Source organism: Prinia subflava, chromosome 12 (genome assembly GCF_021018805.1).
Source record: "Prinia subflava isolate CZ2003 ecotype Zambia chromosome 12, Cam_Psub_1.2, whole genome shotgun sequence".
Classification (NCBI taxonomy): Eukaryota; Metazoa; Chordata; class Aves; order Passeriformes; family Cisticolidae; genus Prinia; species Prinia subflava.
The window spans coordinates 6,611,417-6,631,134 of NC_086258.1; the positions used below are offsets into that span (position 1 = coordinate 6,611,417).

General features: G+C 59.8%; 1 protein-coding gene across 3 annotated transcripts; it reads left to right on the forward strand.

Moving 5' to 3' along the window:
• Positions 1–402: 402 nt before the first annotated feature.
• LAMC3 (laminin subunit gamma 3) lies at positions 403–19,414 on the forward strand. Of its 3 annotated transcripts, XM_063409690.1 has the most exons (28): positions 403–794; positions 4,432–4,736; positions 4,928–5,058; positions 5,915–6,081; positions 6,454–6,642; positions 6,817–6,934; positions 7,013–7,111; positions 7,317–7,453; positions 8,893–9,009; positions 9,304–9,499; positions 9,713–9,825; positions 10,075–10,296; positions 11,696–11,884; positions 11,967–12,212; positions 12,541–12,694; positions 12,803–12,945; positions 13,027–13,205; positions 13,296–13,434; positions 13,824–14,029; positions 14,362–14,435; positions 14,550–14,684; positions 14,990–15,134; positions 15,251–15,412; positions 15,644–15,746; positions 15,848–16,047; positions 16,179–16,325; positions 16,524–16,623; positions 17,265–19,414. In XM_063409690.1, the coding sequence occupies exons 1-28, from the start codon at positions 422–424 to the stop codon at positions 17,507–17,509; spliced, it is 4,734 nt and encodes a 1,577-aa protein (XP_063265760.1). In that variant the 5' UTR covers positions 403–421; the 3' UTR covers positions 17,510–19,414. The 3 variants fall into 3 exon arrangements, 2 of the variants coding, with proteins under 2 accessions (XP_063265760.1, XP_063265761.1); XM_063409691.1 differs by lacking the exon at positions 403–794 and having other exon boundaries at positions 3,291–4,736; positions 14,359–14,435; positions 17,265–19,412; XR_010081982.1 differs by lacking the exons at positions 15,848–16,047; positions 17,265–19,414 and having other exon boundaries at positions 14,359–14,435.
• The last annotated feature ends 304 nt before the right edge of the window (positions 19,415–19,718 follow it).

Consider the following 19,718-nt stretch of genomic DNA (forward strand, 5'->3'; position numbering starts at 1 on the left):
AATTTGGGGCTGCAAGAAAAGTGGTGACATTCACCAGCTGAAGGAAAAATGTGAGGTATGTACCACCACAGTCTCATTCCCAGGGCTGAGAAATGGAGGAGCTCAGATATATCCACACAGCTGAAGGTGCAAATCTCCAATCCACACAGCAATGCAGATGTTTTGGAGATGGAGCACTGGATGGCCTCATCCCCACGGCCTGGGGACTAGGATGTCCTGTGGGGATCCCAAAAACCACAGCTCTGCCTCACATACGAATATTCCGACATTCCCAGCAGCTTCCACAAGATGGACCTCGGAGCGAGAGGAGGTGCCGGGTAGGGGGACCCGTCCCATCCCATCCCATCCCACCGCGTCCCATCCCATCCCGTCCCGCCTGCCATCCAGGGGAGGCTCAGAGTCCGTCCAGGAGAGCCGCGGCATGGCACGGCCCGCCGGGCTCTGCCTGCTGGCCCTGCTGGCCCTGGGGCTGGCGGCGGGGGGCTCGTCCCCCTGCTGGGACCCTCGGGGACAGCCCCGCCGCTGCATGCCCGTCTTCGAGAACGCCGCCTTCGGCCGGGCCGTCCAGGCCAGCAACACGTGCGGGTCGCCCCCGGAGGATTATTGTCTGCACATGGGCGCCCACCACGCCAGCGCCCTGTGCCACCGCTGCGACGCCAGCGACCCCCGACGCCACCACAACGCCTCCTTCCTCACCGACTTCCACAGCCAGGAGGAGAGCACCTGGTGGCAGAGCCAGTCCATGGCCTTTGGCATCCAGTACCCCAACTCGGTCAACATCACCCTGCACCTGGGTAAGTGCCAGCAGGAGCCCGGCGGTGTTGGTGGCTGCGGGTGCACCGAGATCAGGGTGCAGAGATGGGGCTGGGTGCTCCTGCACCCTGCAGCTCCTGCTGCCAGTGCTGGATTAAGGGCAGGACCCTCCCCAGGGCTCTTTAGGGGGTGTATGGAGGGAGCTGCCCCCTGCAAAGCACTGAAAGGGCTCGGGGAGGGTCTGCCCTGTCCATCAGCCCCAGGATGTCAGGAGCTGTGCCTGTGCCTGTGCTGCTTCCCAGCCAGCCATGCCCGGAGTGCCTGCACTCCCCTTCACCCCAGGCTGCTTTTTACTGATTATGGAAGCCTGCGGAGCAGCAGGCAGATGGTTCCTACCCTGGGAGAGCCTTGCCCGGGGAGGGTGATTACCATGGGTGCCAAGCCCCTCCTGTTTCACCCCCGTGCGTTGCTCAGGGTGCCGAGCTCCAGACACACCGTGCAACCCCAGTAGGCTTCCCCAGCTGGCATCCGACCCTCTGTGTTTTAAATACCGTGCAAGCCGCCCACTTGGAGGGTACTTAAACCCAAGGGGCATGCCTGGCATTTTAAAAAGGTTTTATAACATTTTCCTGCCATCTAAACTCTCCTGGCTGTTGGCCAGCACTGTAAAATCTTCATTCTCTGCAGTCTCCTGCCATCTGCATGCCAAAGGCGGGTAGTGGAGGGGCTGCGGCTGGAGCTGGTGAGGGGACAGCCGAAGGTTGGTGTGGCACTGAGCCGTGCTGGTGAGACCCAGCGTGGCTGGGGTGATGGTGGAGGGTCCGTGCCTGCCCCGGCAGTGACGCTGGAGCTCCCGGCTGGGTGGAGGTCGCTGCTTTCCCAGCCCCCTGCCAGCGGGCGGACATCTGGTGCTGTCCCCGGGCTGGGGCCGGGCTCCCCGCGGGGCACAAGGAGTGCTGCCGGAGGAGTCTGCCATCCTCACTCGCTGCTCCTGCCAGCCCTGGCAGCGGGGATTTGCCAGCCCCTGTCCACCTTTCGCAGGCTGTCAGATTGTCCCCAGACCGTTCCTGGGTGACCCGGGGCACAGACCACCCGAATGCAGCCTGTGTGCCTGAGCCAGCTGTCACCAGGCAACTTTGTGGCCACCAGTCCCAGCTTGGCACAGCGACATGTGTGGGCTTCCTTCTCATTTTCTGTCCTTCTTCCAGCTCTTTCATGGCTCCTCTGTGGTCCTTCTTGGACCCCACACTCGGGTTTCCTGTGGAGTCCAGTCCCTGTGACTGCCCTGCTGTGTCTGTCTCTGTTAACACAGCCAAGGCTAAAGCATTGCACCGAGCTCATCTTCCAGCCTGTCCCTACAGCCCTTTGTGAGCTGGAGCATCCTCTGCAGTTGTACCCTGCTTCCTGCATGGCTCCTATATCTTGCCATGCCAGAAGTGCCATCTTGGTGCTTGGCACATCATTTCCCTCAGTTGCTGGGCCCTGTTCTTGTCCCAGTCACAGACATTTTTATTTCTGCCTTAATGCTTTCACTTGGGTTCAAGAGGAAAAGCCCAGCTGGCCCCTGCAGTCCCCTGGAATGCAGCCTGGGCTGAGTCCTTGCTCCTGAGCTCCACTGACTAATTTGGTGTTTCAACCCATGTCGTGTTTCCCCCTAGCCTGCCTGTCTTGCTCAGTCACACCTCTTGTATGTTCTCCAGCGTGGTTACCTGGGGAGCTTATTAAATAAGACATGGGATGACTTGGACAAGACCCGTGTTTACCTGCATGTTGTTGATTGGCGTTAATTAGATTATGCTCCCTTAAATCTCTCCTTCCCGTGAGGTTCCAGCCATGCTGTTATGGTGCATTGTGCTTGCAGCTGGTCGATCATCCCAAGTGTCCACAGCTCTTGCATTTGTCCTGTCAGACGTCAGGAAGGAACCCAAAATATCTGTGGCTTGCAAAGGCAACAGATACCAGGGCTCATCAGGAAGCAATTGGAATGCCAGTGGCTCATTTTGGAGTGTCTAGATCAGGCATTATCTGTGTCTGTGACTCTGATCTTCCTGCGGGATGAGAGCCCGGGGCTGAGGTTTGGCAGGGACTAGAGATGACAGGACATGTAGGTGACATGACTGTCCCACATGCTCCTTTCCTCCTCTCCAGAATTCTCTCCTTGGAGCCCCAGAGCAGTACGAGCTGCAGTTTGGGCTCAGGGGGAGGCAAGTGCACTCTTTGTTCAGGTGACAGCACAGGAGAGCACCCAGGGGTCCTGGTGCTGCCTGTGCACCCTTCCCAGCACCACTGTCCTGCAGCACATCTGGCTTTGGGACATGTCACACCTGAGCAGCAAAGAGGAGACAGCCAGCCTGGGTTATTTTCTATATCCTTTTCTTTTCCCTAAGGAGGAATTGGCTGATTAAAAAGCCTGTCTGGGGAAAGCACACGCTCTCTCATGAAAATTCCTCAGAAAAGCAAATCTCCTCCACCCCAGCTGGAGGCACCAAAATGGGGCTCCCCCAGCATTACCGTCCCCTCCCCTTGCGCGGGGCCACTTGGGGCAGGGGGGGTTTATTGACACAGCGCTGCGTTCCCTTCCTCTCCCAGAGGAAACTGCCCCGGGAGGTGACGGCCCCGACCTCGCTGTTTTGGCAGACAGCCCCCTCGGGACCGCGCTGCCTGGGAACCGGCGCCTGCCAGGCGTCCCCCCTGCACGGGCTGCAGGACAGGGGCACCCCCGCTGCCACCAGCCCGGAGCGCTCCCAGCGGGAGGGGAGAGGCACAAGGCGAGGGTGGGACAGCCCCGCTGCAGCCCCTTCTGGGCCCTCGTCACCTCCGGGTGGGCTGGGAGTGGGTCTGTCCCCGTCTCCAGGCCTCTGCCGGGCGCTTCCCTCATCCCTGATGGGATGCAGCTGCTTTTCCCAGCGCTGGTAGCCGGCTGCCTCGGCTCCCCCGCAGCAAAGTCGCGGCACATACGCGACAGTATTCATATGGGCCCAATTAAAGGCTTGTTTTCCTAGTCCCGGAATAACCCCTCTAACATTCCCAACTCATTATCTTTTCAAATAAAGCCAAAACCTTGCAGCTAATTGTTTTGTGCTGTCAGGAGTGGTGCTGTTATGGAGCAATCCGGGCTTTGAGCTGGTCCTTCATCTCTGGCAATTAAGCGGGTCTGATGTTCACTTTGGTGTTTTCTCTTTTCCTTTCTGCTAATTCTTTCAAGCTCTTTCAGAGCTCGCTGGACGCCCCAGGGATTGGTGGCCTCTCTTTGTCTTCATCCCAGCAAAGATGGAAACGATTCTGGGTCCTGGCATGCAGCTCCCTGGGAAGGGATTGGCCTTGACCCTTTCCAACTCTCCATCCCTAAAGCACCACTGCCCTGAGGATGCTTTCAGTGCTGTGGGCCTAACTCTCCCCCACAGCTGCTGGATGGAGCTTGGATTTGGAACTGCTCTTTGCCCGTGCAACCCACCCAGTGCACCCACACCAGGGGTGGGCACTGCACTGGGGCGAGAGCCAGGTTGGATCTGGACAGGGTCTGGGCTGCACCGAGGAGGAGCTGGTTAAGGGCAACTGGGTGGTGATTTGCCCATTTTTAGCTGTGCTGGGTGCTGCAGGACGCTGTTGGGATAATTCAGGCCACGATGCCCCTCAGGTGGCCGGCAGAGGGTGGCAGCTGGGTGTGTCTGTCCCCAGGCAAAGCCTACGAGATCACCTACGTGCGGCTCAAGTTCCACACCAGCCGCCCCGAGAGCTTCGCCATCTACAAGCGCAGCCGCGCCGGGGGGCCCTGGGTGCCCTTCCAGTTCTACAGCGCCTCCTGCCACAGCACCTACGGCAAGCACCCGCGACAGTTCCTGCGGCCGGGCGAGGACGAGCAGGTGGCCTTCTGCAGCGACGAGTTCAGTGACATCTCCCCGCTGAGCGGGGGCAACGTGGCCTTCTCCACCCTGGAGGGGCGGCCCAGCGCCTACAATTTTGATGGGAGCCCCGCGCTGCAGGTGCCACCTGAGTGGGATGGGGCGTGGTGCATGGATCCTTGGGATTAAGGGCGTTATTACACCCACAGGGGGTAAAAGTGCTGGAGATGGGCTGCAGCCCTGCTTGAAAAACTGCAGGATGTGTCCTGGTTGGGGTGGGAGCTGGTGGCCCAGGCCTGTCCACCAAGGTGCCTTCCCCACGTCCCCTGCAGGAGTGGGTGACAGTCACTGACCTGCTCATCTCCTTGAACCGGCTCAACACGTTTGGGGACGACATCTTCAAGGACCCCAAGGTGCTGCAGTCGTACTACTATGCCATATCTGACTTCTCCGTTGGTGGCAGGTGAGGGGCAGACAGGCAGAAGTATGGGGACCTTCTTGGGGCTGTGGGCCTGGGGCACATCAGTCTTGTCTGAATTGTGATTTGGGGGTAAATTGCTCAGATGTGGCTTCCTCCATGTGTAAACTGGAGCTGGAAGAGCAGAGATGGGTGATTAAACCTGAAGACCTCCCATCTGTGCAGGAAGGTTGTCTTTTCCCCACTAGCCCACTCCATGTGCCACCAGCTGTATTTGCTTTGTTCCCTCCCATCCAGTGGCTTTTAATGACACTGGGGCTTGTGTTGCTCCTCCTGTGACCCTGCTGGTCCCTGGGCACTCTGAAAGGGGAGTCTTGGAGTTTGGGGGGAAGGATGACCTGAAGCTGCAGAGGCTGCTGGAGCAGCTTGGAGTCAGCATGGCCACAGGCAGAGAAGCTGGAACAGCTGCCAGCAGGAAAGGGCAGCAGATGTGGGATAGAGCTGCAGGTAGCACCCACTCGGTGCTGCCAGTGGGCTGTGCTGCACATGCCCTTCCCCAGCTGGGAGAAGTGGAAAATTTCCCCATCCCTGAGAGCACTGGGACAGCCCCCAGCTGGCCGGCAGACCTGTAGCTGTTGTCCCACCTCTGGGGTCAGCAGCTGGAGCCGGTTAGCACGGGCCACCCACGGCGTGTGACCTCCCGGCTGGCCAGGCTGGGACAGCCTCGGGGACACTGCGGGCAGCCTCAAGGCCAGCACAGCCTGAGCTGCTCTCACCCCACAGCCAGCCCGGTAGCAGGGTCACACACCGCGCAGCCTGGGCACCATGCTGCTGCTGCTGCTGCTGCTGCTGCCTGCTCCGGTGCTCAGAGAGGCCGCCCCGTGCCGGGGTCTCGCCGCAGGTGCAAATGCAATGGCCACGCCAGCGAGTGTGCACCGGACGAGGCCGGGCAGCTGGCGTGTGTGTGCCAGCACCACACGGCCGGCACCGACTGCGAGCGCTGCCAGCCCTTCTACCAGGACCGGCCCTGGGCCCGCGGCACGGCCGAGGCTGCCAATGAGTGCCTCCGTGAGTATTGCCCGGGCTGGCTCCCCAGCCGCAGCGCTGGCTGGCCCTGATGGGCCGTGCTGGTGCTGCATCAGCTCATCTGGCACCTCCCGCCCTCCCTGCACCTGCTCCATTGTGGGATGGAGGGGGGATTTGTACCCCGGGGCTCCCGTTCACAGCAGCGCCCCGAGTATTCCCATTCCCTTTACCCACGAGTGCAGCCATCTGCTCCGTGCCTGGTACCGCACCCCTTGCGCTCCCAAGGGTGCAGGCACTGCCGAAAGCTCTCACTGCTGAGCCCAGGGGTTCCTCTGGCTCATCCGACCCCACAGGAGGTTGCCGTAACCTCCAGCACCCACCAGATGCTCACCCGTCCTCCCACCTCTCCCCCAGCTTGCAACTGCAGCGGCCGCTCCGAGGAGTGTTTCTACGACCGGGAGCTGTTCCGGCGCAGCGGCCACGGGGGACACTGCCGCAACTGCCGCGACAACACGGCCGGGCCCCACTGCGAGAGCTGCAGGCAGAACTACTACCGCTGGGAGCCGCAGGGATCCTGCCAGCCCTGCCACTGCCACCCCGCAGGTGCGTGCGGCTGTGCCCAGCCGGGCTCCGGCTGCAGAACTACTGCCCCGGCTGGAGTTAGCTGGCAGGGGTGGTGGTGGTGGATTCTCGCTCACTCGGGGTTTGCCCATCCTCCCCGTCCTGTGTCTCTCCCCGGCTGGGGTTGAGCCTCAGGGCTGGCCGGGGTCCCCACAGGCTCCCTGCAGCCCCAGTGCGACAACTCGGGGACCTGCGTCTGCAAAGCCAACGTGACGGGCTGGAAGTGTGAGCGCTGCAAGGATGGCTACCACAGCCTCAGCGAAGGTGGCTGCAGGTGAGGAGGAGCCCGGCCCTGGGCAGGAGCAGTGGATGGGACTAGGCCTCACTTCCTGCCTTTATCTCACCCACCCAGACCCTGCACCTGTGACCCCGCGGGCAGCGTGGGCACCTGCGACCCCAACACGGGGCACTGCACCTGCAAGGAGAGGGTAGAGGGGCACTTGTGCAACAGGTGAGCACCGTGGCCCTGGCATGGGGACACGAACACTGTCCCCTTCCAGGCTTGGACTTGGTGGCTGTGGGGCTGCATTCATCTGGATGACTGGGACTGGGCTCACAAGGAGCTGTCACCAGTGTCCCACACAGAGACACTGCCGTGGTTCCCTGCAGCTCTGCCTGCCCTGTGCCACGAACTCCTGTTTCCTCCCTGTGTCCAGGTGCCAGCCGGGCTGGTTTAACCTGCAGCCCCACAACCCCATCGGCTGCACCAGCTGCTTCTGTTACGGCCACTCCAGCGCCTGCAGGGCGGCAGATGGCTACGAGGAGACTCACATACTTTCCGACTTCAGCCACGGTAACGACCGCCCCCAGCCTCGGGTGAAACGGAGGGCACTGCTCTGCCCATTTCAGCCAAAAATATTTGGGAAGGATGTGGCTGAGTGTCCCTCTTTGGGGCTGAGCATCCTCCTTAGGCAGTAACAGGTGGTGGTGATGGAGAGGGTTTTCTCTTGCTTGCCCGTTTTACTGTTTAACCTCTGCTTCTGCCCCCAGCTCCACGGGTCAGGCTGTCCGTGACTCCCCATGGCATCTCTCCATGCCAACCTGCTCCTGGGGCTGTGCACGGCTCAGGGAGGGCTGTGGGGCCAGGCATGGACATTCCACCACACCAGGGACTGCAGGAGCACTAAAAAATCAGCTCAGAAAGATTAAGAAATGATAAGATGGAGCCTGCTGGGAACTTTCCCAATTATTCCCTTCCCTCCCAGTGCTCGGCTGGGATGTGACAGCGCGGCTGGGCGGGCTGGATGGGACGCTTTTGCCTGGCTGCTGGCAAGGCTGGATGGGACGCTTTTGCCTGGCTGCTGGCAGGGCTGGATGCGTGCGGGATGCTCGGGGAAACCCTGCCATCTGCCGCGCATCCCGGCGTGTGCAGCCCCGCCGCGGGGACACCGCGGGGACGGACACCACGGCGGGCACCGCGCTCCGCCTCGCCTCTTCCCAGATGGATACCAATGCGCCAGGCACGGGTGGATCTTAATTGCCTTTAAACCGCGCCGGCAATTGCTGCGCTGCTGGAATGTCTTCCTCAGCCTTGAAACTGAGCCAGGCTTTAAACCGAGTCTTTTTTTCCACCCTTCACACAGCCAGTTTGGGGCTGCTCCTTTGGGGGCTGGTTTGGCAATCTCCGAGCTGAGATGTAACCACAGCACCCTCCTAAAGCCTCGCTCTCCAAAACATTCCCCAGACTACAGTGGAGGGGGATCAGATGGAATTTTCTTATACTAGGTGAAAGTATAAAGTGGGGATGATTTGATAACAGCACAGACCACTTGGGAGATTTCCAAGGGTTTGTCCTGCAGAGCTGGAGGAAATAACTAACCCTGTGGAGTGGGTGGGAGTTTAACTGGTTTCTTAAGGAAACCAACTTAATGCAATTACGCCCCGTCTCTTCTGGGCTTCTCCAACATTTCTCCTCGGGCTTCCTGTGTTCACCAGCCCACAGTAATGTTAGAATTGTAGCACAAGCAGGGGGCAAAAGTTTAAAGATCATAATTTCCTCCAAATCTAAGAAAATAAATAGATGAGGGGTGGTTAACACCACCCTCCAGTGCATGAGAGCACAGAGCCCGAGGGGAGCAGGGTGTTACAAAGTGCTGGCCCCTTCTAAGATCTGAGAGAGTGTTGGGGGGAGGGGAAGAGCCCCTGAAAGCAGCACCCTGCTGGTACTGTGCTGGCAAGGACTCATTGCTCCCTAAGATGTGCACTAGACTGTCACTCTGTCCTGTCACACAGGGCTGGAGGGCTGGGCTGCCACAGCTCCAGGCACTACAGACCTGCCTCTGCGCTGGGCTGGTGGGGAGATCACCACCGAGTGGGATGGAGAGGAGCCAGTGGATTTTCTTGCACCAGGTACTGTGTGTCCCTGGGGGGCAGCTCTGCTGTGAGGGCCCCCTGGTGCTCTCATCCCATTGCTATGTTGGTGCAGGAGGCTCTGGGCTCCATTCCAGAGCTGAGCATGTTCCTGTAGCAGAAGACAATTGGGGGTATTGGAACAGTGGACCAGGACCCCAGGAGGGCAGGTTGGAGCTGGCATCACTCTAGGAGGGTGACTGTGGCTCCTGATGATGGTGGTGGGAATAGGACTGCACTGGCAGAGCTGGTGCTTCCGTGTCCTACAGCCTTTGCTCCTCTCTCCCCTCACAGAGAAGTTTCTGCAGAACCAGCGCCTCAGTTACGGGCAGCTCCTGTCTGTGCTGCTGGGAGTGGAGAACGGGACAAGAACAGAACCTGGGGTGCCCCTGCTCCAGGTCCAGCTGCTGCTGGAGGGTGAGGGGATGGAGATCACCATGTCCAGCACCACGAGCCAGCCCCAGCATGGAAAGCAGGCTGTCACCTTCAGGTACCCATCACAGCATCTTGGGGAGCCTCAGTGGGGTTTAGGGCTCAATGCCTGATTTGTCTGGGCTGCCCTGTACCTGGGGCTCAGCCCCACTCTCTCTCCATCTCGGGGATTTAGCAGTGCTGTGCCCAGGTCCCAGCCAGGAGCCAAGGTGTCCTGCAGCACCAGGCTCAGGCTGGCCCTGTCCTGCCTCCCACACTCCCTCTCCAACAGGCTGCATGAGGCAGAGGAGGGTGCAGAGCCTTTGCTGTCGGCCTTCAGCTTCCAGCGCCTGCTCTCCAACCTGACCGCCCTCCACCTCCGCGTGAGCCGCGGCCCCGTGCGAGGTGGGTGGCTCCACAAACCATCCCCGTGGGGACCCAGCTGGGGAGGGACTGGAGACACTGAGGCAGCCTCAGGCTCTGGAGGATGAGAGGGATTGTAGGGGTTGTTTTGGGGCAGGGGCTGCCTCCTCGCTGTGAACACCCTTAGGTTGTCAAGGTGGTATTTTGGGGTCTCCTGTGCCTGTCTGGAGCATTTCAGAGCAGAGCAGAGGATGCACCACCCCATTCCCACACCGCTCTTCCCTCTCACAGGCAGGTTGTCCCTGAGCAAGGTCCAGCTCACGTCCGCTCGCCCCGGGCCAGGCACACCCCGGGTGGGCTGGGTGGAGGAGTGCACGTGTCCCATGGGATACACCGGGCAGTTCTGCCAGTCCTGTGCACCTGGATTCAAGAGGGAGATCCCATTCGGAGGCCCCTTTGTCCGCTGCGTGCCCTGCACCTGCAACCAGCATGGGGACTGCCACCCCCTCACAGGTGTGCACCCCCAGCCCCTCCACTCACCTGTTGCTCCCTGTGTGGGTGACAAATCCATGCCTTTGCTTGTTCTGAGGGAAGCTGGAAACCATTGGTGAGACTGTGGTTCTCAAAATTTGCAAGTTGAATTGCTTGGGTGGTTTTAGGGACAGGGTTCATAACTGCAAAGATAGAGATAATTATTGATGTGCAATAATGGTGGTAATTTATAATTAGAGGAACATTTTTCATGATACTTTATGACCTTTAAGGAGAAGGGAAGGGTGCTGGTCCTCAGAGGAGTGGGGGAGCAGGGATCAGGGCAGCAGAGAGGCTTTTGCTAGGCTGGGTCTCACAGGCAGCATCACTGCTGATGAGAGGAGCAGGACTGGGCACGGCTCTGGAATGTGCAAACTGAGGGTTAACCTGAACAGAGAAACAAGGAAAAAAGCAGAAAACGCAGAGGTGCCAGACTTGAGGGAAGACACCAGCAGAGCCAGCTCTTGTGCTGCCAGCCCAACCCCTCGGTGGCTGATTCTCAGTGGGGAGCAACAACGATATACGGGCTGGAGGGGGCAGAGTGCTCGGCGAATGCCCCTGCCCTGCCCACGAAAACACGGCGGCAGCTCTGCAAACCCGCCCTCATCCCGCAGAGCCGGGGCTGGCGCCGCCAGCTGCACAATCCCCAGGGATGGGGCCAGGCTTCTGATGTTCCGGCCTGGGCGCTGCCAGCCCGCGCACTTCCTTTCGTTTATTTTTCCACTTCTTCCTGCCACCCGCTTTTTCTTTCTTTTCCATCGTCTCACTCTGACTGGATGTGGGGAAAATGGAACAACACCCCCTCCTGCGCAGCCTTCCTGGTATGGCCCGACCCCACAAAACACGGGGAAAGTCCTCCCCCCTGTCTCCTCTCTCCTGGGCGAAGCAGAGCAGCTGCCTGGAGGTGGGGGGTTCTTTGAGCACTCTTCCTCCTCTTCCTCGCTCTCCTCCTCGCAGCCGATTTCGGAAGGCTGACTCACCGGCTCGGCTCGCTCTGGAGATGCTCCCCGGTGGGTGCCGGGCCGGCTGCTTGTATTTTCCAAGCCAGGCTGGAAAGGACGCGCCTCGACGCTGAGAAATGTGTTGTGGATTACGGCAGGCGCCGGCAGCCTCCGCACACATTGGTGCTGTCTGTGCCAGCGCTGCCTCGTCCCTGCATCGCTGCGGCCTCCGTGTCCTCTCCAAAACCTTCTGCCTTGACCAAAGACAGAGCAAGGAGGGAAAACGTCCCGAGTACTGGTTGGAGATGTGCAGCTCCTCGGTCAGAGCTGCACATCCCTCTTGCCATGCTCAGTGCTGGCCTCTCTATCCCTCCCGCGGTCCCTGCTGTTATTCGGGGCTGGGTTTTTGCAGACCCTCAGCCCCATTTTCCTCCCCACAGGGCACTGCCAGTGCTTGCACAACACAGAGGGGCCCTCCTGCGAGCGCTGCAGCCCCGGCTTTTACGGCAACCCCTTCATAGGGAGCTCTGATGATTGCAAGCCCTGCCCCTGCCCCGGCGGCTCGCCCTGCACCGAGGTGCCCGGCAGTGGGGAGGTGGTCTGCACCCACTGCCCCCCGGGGCAGAGAGGTGAGCCTGGGGCTGGGCGGGCACAGGGGCTGTGGGCATCGTCGACACGGCTGGATCCTCCCCACCTCTCCACCTTCCCCAGGAAAACGCTGTGAGCTCTGTGATGATGGGTTTTTTGGGGACCCCCTGGGACAGAGAGGTCCCGTGCACCCCTGTGAGCCGTGCCAGTGTCACGGGAACGTGGATCTCAATGCTGTGGGGAACTGTGACCCCGTGTCTGGCCGGTGCCTGCGCTGCCTGTACAACACAATGGGCGACCACTGCGAGAGGTGTCGGCCCGGCTTCTACGGGGACGCGCTGGCTGCCAGCCCTGCTGGGAAGTGTGCACGTACGTACAGCCCCCAGGCACTGCTCACTTGCAGCCCGAATCCTCCCAGCAGAGAAGGCAGAGGGTGGAAGGGGATGCCCAGCTGGTTTAGGGGCTGATGGATGGTACAGGTTACCCCCACATGTTCCAGAATGTTCTTGGCCCTCTTGCTCCAGTGCCATCCTTCCCCAGAGATGCTCTGGCCTGCAGTGGCTCCTTCTCTTGGAGCTTTGGTTGATGGGGGAACATGGCTCTCCACGTTGTCAGCAGCTCAGCCCCAGTGCCCCATTCCTGCAGCCCTATCCACCAGCCCCATGCTGGTATTTAAGGGTTGTTTTGTCTCCCCTAGCTTGTGATTGCAACCCCAATGGCTCAGACCCAAGGCTGGAGGGCTGCGATCCTGGCACAGGCCAGTGCCACTGCCTCCCACACGTTACAGGCAGAGCCTGTGGGCAGTGCCAGCCTGGCTACTACGGCCTGGAGCCCACTGTGGGGTGCAAGAGGTATGTGGGGCATGGCATGGGGCTGCCAGGGGACAGCAGTGGCTCCATGTTCCCAGCTCTGCTCTCTGCATTGATTGCCTGCTCATGACCCTCCAATTCTCATGCCAGCTGTGAGTGCCACCCAACAGGGTCACGGGAGAGCGGGTGCCACATGCTGACAGGCCAGTGCTCCTGCCAACCAGGTGTCACAGGGAGAAAATGTGATCGATGTCAGCACAGCTTCTTTGGCTTCTCTGCCAGGGGCTGCCGAGGTAACAGGAATGGGGACTGCATCTTTGTCCTTAAAGCAAGGCTGGCAGCCACAATGTGATGCCTTTCTGCCACCACTGCAGCCTGCAACTGCTCCCCGCTGGGCTCCATCACCCTGCAGTGCCACGAGAACAGCACCTGCCTCTGCCACCCTGGCTTTGTGGGCTACAAGTGTGACCGGTGCCAGGCCAACTTCTTCCTTGACCCACTGAGCTCCCGCTGCCAGCAGTGTCCTGTCTGCTACGGGCTGGTGAAGGACGAGGTACAGCCTGTGCACTGCTGAGGCAGGCACAGCATCCCACCCTTGCCCTGCCTCACTGTCCCCCCGTGTCCCCCTGTGTCTCGCCCGCAGGCTGACCGGCTGAAGGCCAGGCTGCAGGAGATGGAGGAATGGCTGCAGAAACCAGGCTGTGACACCCGCCCGGGCCAGTCTGCCATGCTGGGAGATGCACCCCGTGGAGATGGGCTGCCCAGCTCACACCTCCTGAGAGGTACGGGGGACTCTCCTTCCTTCCACCCATTTCACCCTCTGCTCCCTCAGGGTGCTCTGACATGCTGGGTGGGTGCAAGGAGGTCCCAGGTGAGCGCTGGGCTCAGTGTGATGTGACCTGGGGGGAGGACAGTGGAGAGGACATGCCTTTTTGGGAGGACAGAGCACTGCAGGGATGCTCACACCACTGAGGTCTTGGAGCAGGCAGGGATGGGCATTACTGGGGGCTGAGCACCAACACATGGGTGCCCTTTGGGCTAAATTCTTGGGTCCCTCCTGAGCACCCATCAGTAGGTGTGAGGCAGGCATTGGGGCATGGGGCAGCCCCATAAGGAAGCAGGAAGTCCCGAGCAACCCTAATGGACACTGAGATGTTTGTGCTGCCCACAGGTGCCTGGGCCACCCTCTTGGTACAGGTGGGGCAGCTGGCAGGGGCACTGAACACTGCACAAGGCCGTCTCACCAATGCCAGCCGGGCCACCAGCTGCTCTGATCACGGACCCCCCAAGACCTGCACCCTGCTCTCGGAGATCAGGGCTGTGCTGCAGTCAGCACAGCAGGAGATCCTGCACGCTGCTGACACCCTGGCTACCACGGTGGGGGCTCTCAGCAGCTCTGAGGGGGCTGGTGGCAATCCTGGGGGGCGCTGGGATGTGCCTCCCAGAGCTGTTGGGGTGGGATGTGACCAGCACAGTGGGTGAGCAGGAAAGCCTGGGGGTCCATGTGGGTAATAGCCCTCCTTGCAGCTCAGTCAAGAGGAGATATTTTCCTTGCTCTAGGCCTTTGGAAGGGTCTTGGTGCGGCTGGGCTGGCAGGGTCCAGGGATACCTGCTTCCTGCCAGGGTCCAGGGGTGCCTGCTACCTGCCAGGGTCCAGGGATACCTGCTCCCTGCCAGGGTCTCAGTGCTGCTGTTTGCATTCCAAGGAGATTCCCCTGGAAATCCCACAGCAGCCCACAAACTGGAGCCACTTGGCACTGGAGGCTCAGGCTCTGTCCAAGAGGTAAGAGTTGAAGAGGCAGAGGAAGCTGTCAGCCCAGCTGGGGTGCAGGGGTCCCTCTCCTTTGTCAGGAGGCCAGTCCTGATACCCTCTCTCTGGGTGTCCTTGTCCCCACAGCCACAAGGACTCCATGGCCCAGGTGGAGGCAGCGGTCAGGAGAGCCCTGCGTGCCTCCAACGCCAGCTCCGAGCTCCTGAGGAACCTGCTGGAGGGGAACACGACACGGGACATGCAGTACGAGCTGGAGACTGGGTGAGAGGCTGGCAGCAAGGAGGGCTGGCAGGGCACCATGGCCCCTTTCCTCTGCCCAGGTCCCTGTTACAGGACTTGGTCACGGTGATTTGGCACCTGCCCAACAGGCACGTCCTGAGCACCTTCAAACTCACTGCACTGCAGTGCTGTAAAGCAGAGAGACAGGGTGCTGCGTGCTGGGGGGTTCAGGAAAAGCCCCCAGAATTTCCTGCTACATCCATGGCCAGGGCCAGGTCTCAAGTTGTCCTCTTCATCCTTCAAGGCATCAGAGAGGCCTGGCTGACAGCAGTGTCCTGTCCATGTAGGTATGAGGAAATCCAGCGAGCGCAGGAGGAGCTGGGTGCTGACATGGCAGAGGTGGCAGTGGAGGCCAGGAGAGCTTTGGCAGCCGTGGAACAGGCACATGCTGACCTGGCTGAGAGACTTTTGCACGTGGCTGCTCTGGAGAAGGTGAGCAGCACCCAAGCTACAGCTCCTGCTGGCATCCCTACCTCTTGCTTTACCTTTTGCTGCATCCTGATTTGGGACATGATCTCATGGAGCCTTTGGCACTCCTGATCCTGCAGAAGGTGCTGCCAGTGCAGGCTGGAGACCTGGAGCAGGACCTGGCAGTGCTGGAGCAGGCAGCAGCAGCCCAGGAGCCGTTGGCTCAGCAGGCTGTGGAGGCATCCCGCACACTGGCAGCTGGATTGCGCCGGGAGCTGCAAAGGACTCGTGCCTTCAAACAGGTAATTGCTGCTCATGTGAACGGGGAGCCTCATCCCTGCTGCTCCAGCAACTGGAGGGACCATGCCTGCAGCCGGGGAGCTGAGAGAGGATGTTTTGGAGACATCTTCCCTTGGGGTCCCAGATGTCCTTAGGAGCTCGCCTGCCAAACAGGAGCAGGCTGAATCCCACATTCCCCAGCTGGGTGCAGCTCTTCACCCACTCTCCAGCCTCATTCCTCGTCTCCTCTCCAGCTGCAGGACCAGGCTGGCTCTGCCCATGACATGGCCACCACGGCTGTCTCCCGAGGAAAAGCTGTGCTCTCTGATGCAGAGTCCCTCCTGGCCAGCTTGGAAGGTAAAAGGCACCAGTCAGATCATCTCCAGCCACAGCCTGGCTCTCACCAGGTGACAAGGGGAGAAGTGGACAGTTTGGTGACAGCCAGGTTGCTCCCATAGGCACGAAGAAGGTGCTGGGGCATCGGAAGAGTCAGGCTGCCCTGAGGAGGAGGATGGCCACTGTGCAGGCCAGAGTGATGGTGGATGCTCAGAGGAAGATTAAACAGGCAGAGAGGACACTGGCAAACTCCCTGTCCATCTCCACCGCAGCCCAGAGGACAGCTGGGGAGGCTGAGCAAGTCTCTGAGGAGAGTGCCAAGGTCTGAGCTGAGGATGTGGGGTGGAGCTGCTGGGCATGGCCAGGCTGGCAGCCATCACCCACAGAGCCCAGGCTGCTGCAGGCAGGGCTGCACGTCCCCAGGTGACCGTTCCCATCTCTGTCCCTTTGCAGAGGGCACGGGCTGTGCTGCAGGAGAGCAAACAGGCCCTCAAACACGCCAGCCAGCTCGCCACACGTGCCAATGAGACCCAGTGGGAGCTGTCCCGGCAGGAGCACATGGCTGAGAAGCTCAGAGGAGACCTGGAGGAAGCACAGCAGGTCAGTGTGGTCCCCTTGGGCAGGTTGTGTCCTCCAGAGCATGGAAGCAGCTTTGCCCACAGCTCAAAGCATAGGGAACAGCCTGGCTTGGGAGCTCCACTGTAGGGACAATGCCTTGGGGATGTTCCTGGGATCTCCTCTACCATCCACAAAAGGGTCAATGGTGTCCCTGATCTGGGTGTCTGTCTCTGTTGGAAGGTGGGGTCAGAGGTGAGCGAGATGGCAAAGAGTCTCCAGGAAGCCCGGGGCTCGCTCATGTCAGACATCAAGACCCTGAACAACCTGCTGAACAGCCTAGGTGAGACCTGGGGGGAAATGGGTGCAGGTTCCAGGGAAAGGGCTGGGCTCCCAGGGGCCAGGGCTCTTCTGCTATCTGGTACTTCTGCTTGATAGCCATCCAGGCTGAGCTGAGTGCTCTTTGGCTGAGATCATACATGGTCTCAGCAAAGCTTCTCTAAGGCTCGTGTCTTGAGGAAAAACCTCATGAAGAATGAATTTGGGCTTGCTGAATGTGCGTGCTCATGTCTGCTCTGGGTACACTGATCTCCCTTGGGATCCTCAGGGAGAGCAAGGCTGGCAAAGTCCCCTTGGAACTGAGGGCTGTGCTAGACTGGGTTTGCTCCTTGTTGCTGGCTGGTCTTGCTCCAGCTCCTCCTGTTTTTATCACCTGGGTATATTTCTGAGCATTCCAGGACTCTTGTATCCAAGAAATTTTGCAAAAGGGTGGAAACCATGACCCATTTGTAAGAGAGACAGAAGTGCCCAGGCCCTGCCTGGAGCCACAGTTCTCTTTGCTTATCTGTGATCAGAGAGAAGCTGCAAAGCCTCCATGCCCTGCTGCACCCACTCCCTGTAATTTGCCTGGTGCCATGAAGTACATCCAGAACATCTCCTGTCCCGCTCTCTGCTCTCATCCATGCCCTCTCCTCCCTTGCCCAGGTAACCTGGAGCAGGACATGGATGTGGACGCAGTGCTGAGCACTGGGAGGCTGCAGCTGGAGCAGCTGTGGCTGCGCCTGGCCACGCCGGGAGCCCTGGCCGGCCAGCTCAGCCGGCTGCAGCAGGAGGCAGCACGGCAGCAGGAGAAGATCCAAGCATATGAGAGCGACTTGGCTGAGATCCGGGCCGACAAGCAGAACTTGGAGGACATTTTGCGGAGCCTCCCTGAGAGTTGCTCGAAGTGACAGGTCACCGGCTGCTGCCTCATGCCCTCTGTTCCCACCCTGCACAGGGAATGGCAGAGGGAAGGACACTCTGCATTCACCAGCATCAATCTCTCACACTGCCCTCCTTACAGTATCACACCCCAGGTCCTTTTCCACACCCGTTCAGGCTCTGCATCCCAAGCACTCTGCAGCATGGTTCCAGCCACCACCTCTGTCCTCGGGATGGGGGGACAACCACCTACCAGGAGACACCGATGTTTCTGTGCAGGATCTGGAGCCACTCCAGGGTTGATCTCCCACCGCAGTGAACAAAGAATCCTCACAGATCTCCTCCATCCCTCCTTTCCTATCGCAGCACTGTGCACTGGGCAGGGACAGCTTCCCAAGTATGTGATGTACCCAAGCTGTACTTGCCTGGCACACCCTCCTGCCCCAGGAGATGAGAGAGGCTGTCACACACGTGCTGGAAGCTGCTCCTGCTGCACAGCACCCTGCAGTGTTGTGCTCATGGGCTGTGGTCACAGAGGTGCAGAGAGGAATCCTGGTGAAGCCAGGCTGAGAGCTGCTCGCCGCAGGGCACACAGCTTGCCTGCTTCCCAAGGGAAGGGAGTTCACAGCAGGGAGGGCTAAATTAATGAGCAGAAACAAAGCAGAGGCAAAGAAGGATCCTCACCCAGCTCCTGGAAGGCAGGTGGGACATCCTCAGCCTGCTTCAGTATGAGAGGAGCTCAGGTCTTGCTGCTCCAGGGTAACATAAAGCTACAGCCAGCTCTGCCTGGCTCACTGAATGTCACCAGGCATGGCTATAAACCAGCCAATTGCCACCAGTCCCAGGGGCTGGGTGGCAGGGATGCAGGCCAGGGAGGTGTCAGAGCAGCAGCACCCACAGCCCCGCATTGGCACCCCGTTGGAGAGGAGCTGGCTGGTGGCAGCAGGCTGTGCAGCCAGTGCAGATTGGATGGGGACAGCTGGACACCCGCTCCTTCCTGTGTCACTCCCACGGGGTGGCAGAGGTCAGTGCCTGTATTGCCTTTAAAGGAAAGGCATTTACTTTCCCCTGTGCTCCCGTGTGGGCTGGGCTGCAGGACAAGGCAGCTCCTGGCTCAGCCCACCTTGTGCTGGTGACTCCAGGTAGCTGAAGTCATTCCCATAAGAGCAGAAATGAGGCCCCAGGCTGGAGCTTGCTTCATTTTTTAACCGATTTCACCTATGTTTCTCTGCTCACAGTGCTGCAAATCAGGTTTGCTGAAGTCTTGTGTAATTTATGTAAAATTGCTGCCATCGATGTTGAATTCCCCCAGCAACATCTCTGGTGAGTCCAGTGGTCTGGAAGGAATGCAGGATTTTCCTACTGAGGACAAAGCCATCATCCTTCTAATTCTGCACAAGAGCTGCTCAAGGAGTGGGGTGCCAGAGCTGCAGTTCTGTGGGGGTGTGATGGCAGGGACTCCCCTGCTGTTGCCCAAGGACAGCTCTGGGAAAGCAAAACCATGAAACAGTGAGAGCACAGCGTGATCCGGCTTGGCCAGAGGCAGGGAGCCATGGCCACTTATTGTCTCTCTGAGAGGACAATTATACATCTCCAGTGAACACACAAATTTGCTGCTCTTACAGAAATGTCAAGCCTCTGCTGTGTGCCTGCTGCTGAAGATGTGGTTCACGCTGCCTCCTGCTCTCCCTGGAACTCTGTGTTTTCAGCTGGTGCCACCTGCCTAGAGCTGTATCCATTAAAAATTCTTAATATAACACACAGCTGTCCATCCAGGATGTGTGGCAGCAGGAGAGCACACTGTACCTGAGTTTGCTGCTTTCAAAGAGCAGGGCTTGAAATGCGGCTGCATTTGGGGCGATGAGGTGGAAAATGTCTGAAAATTCCCACTAAACTCCACGTTAGTACATGATTTTAACATAAGGTGTCAGCCTGGCACCGTGAGGGGGTGCGACGCTGGCCGGGACACGCATCACCTCGGCCGTGACTGTCTCTCGGCCCATCCCTTTTCTCGCTGCTCCAGGGTTTATCCAGCGCCTGGAAGCGGCTGTACCATCCCAGCCCTGCCCCTCTGCCGCCGGTACCGGCGGGGCGATGCCGCTCCCGGGGCAGCTCCGGAGCGATCCCCGGTGTCCCGGAGCCGCGCCCGGCGGGCGCTGAGGGCAGAGGGAGCCGGTCCCCTCCCTCCTGCGGGAAACCCAGAGGCAGCGGTGCCTCCCCCCGTGCTCGGGCACCCGG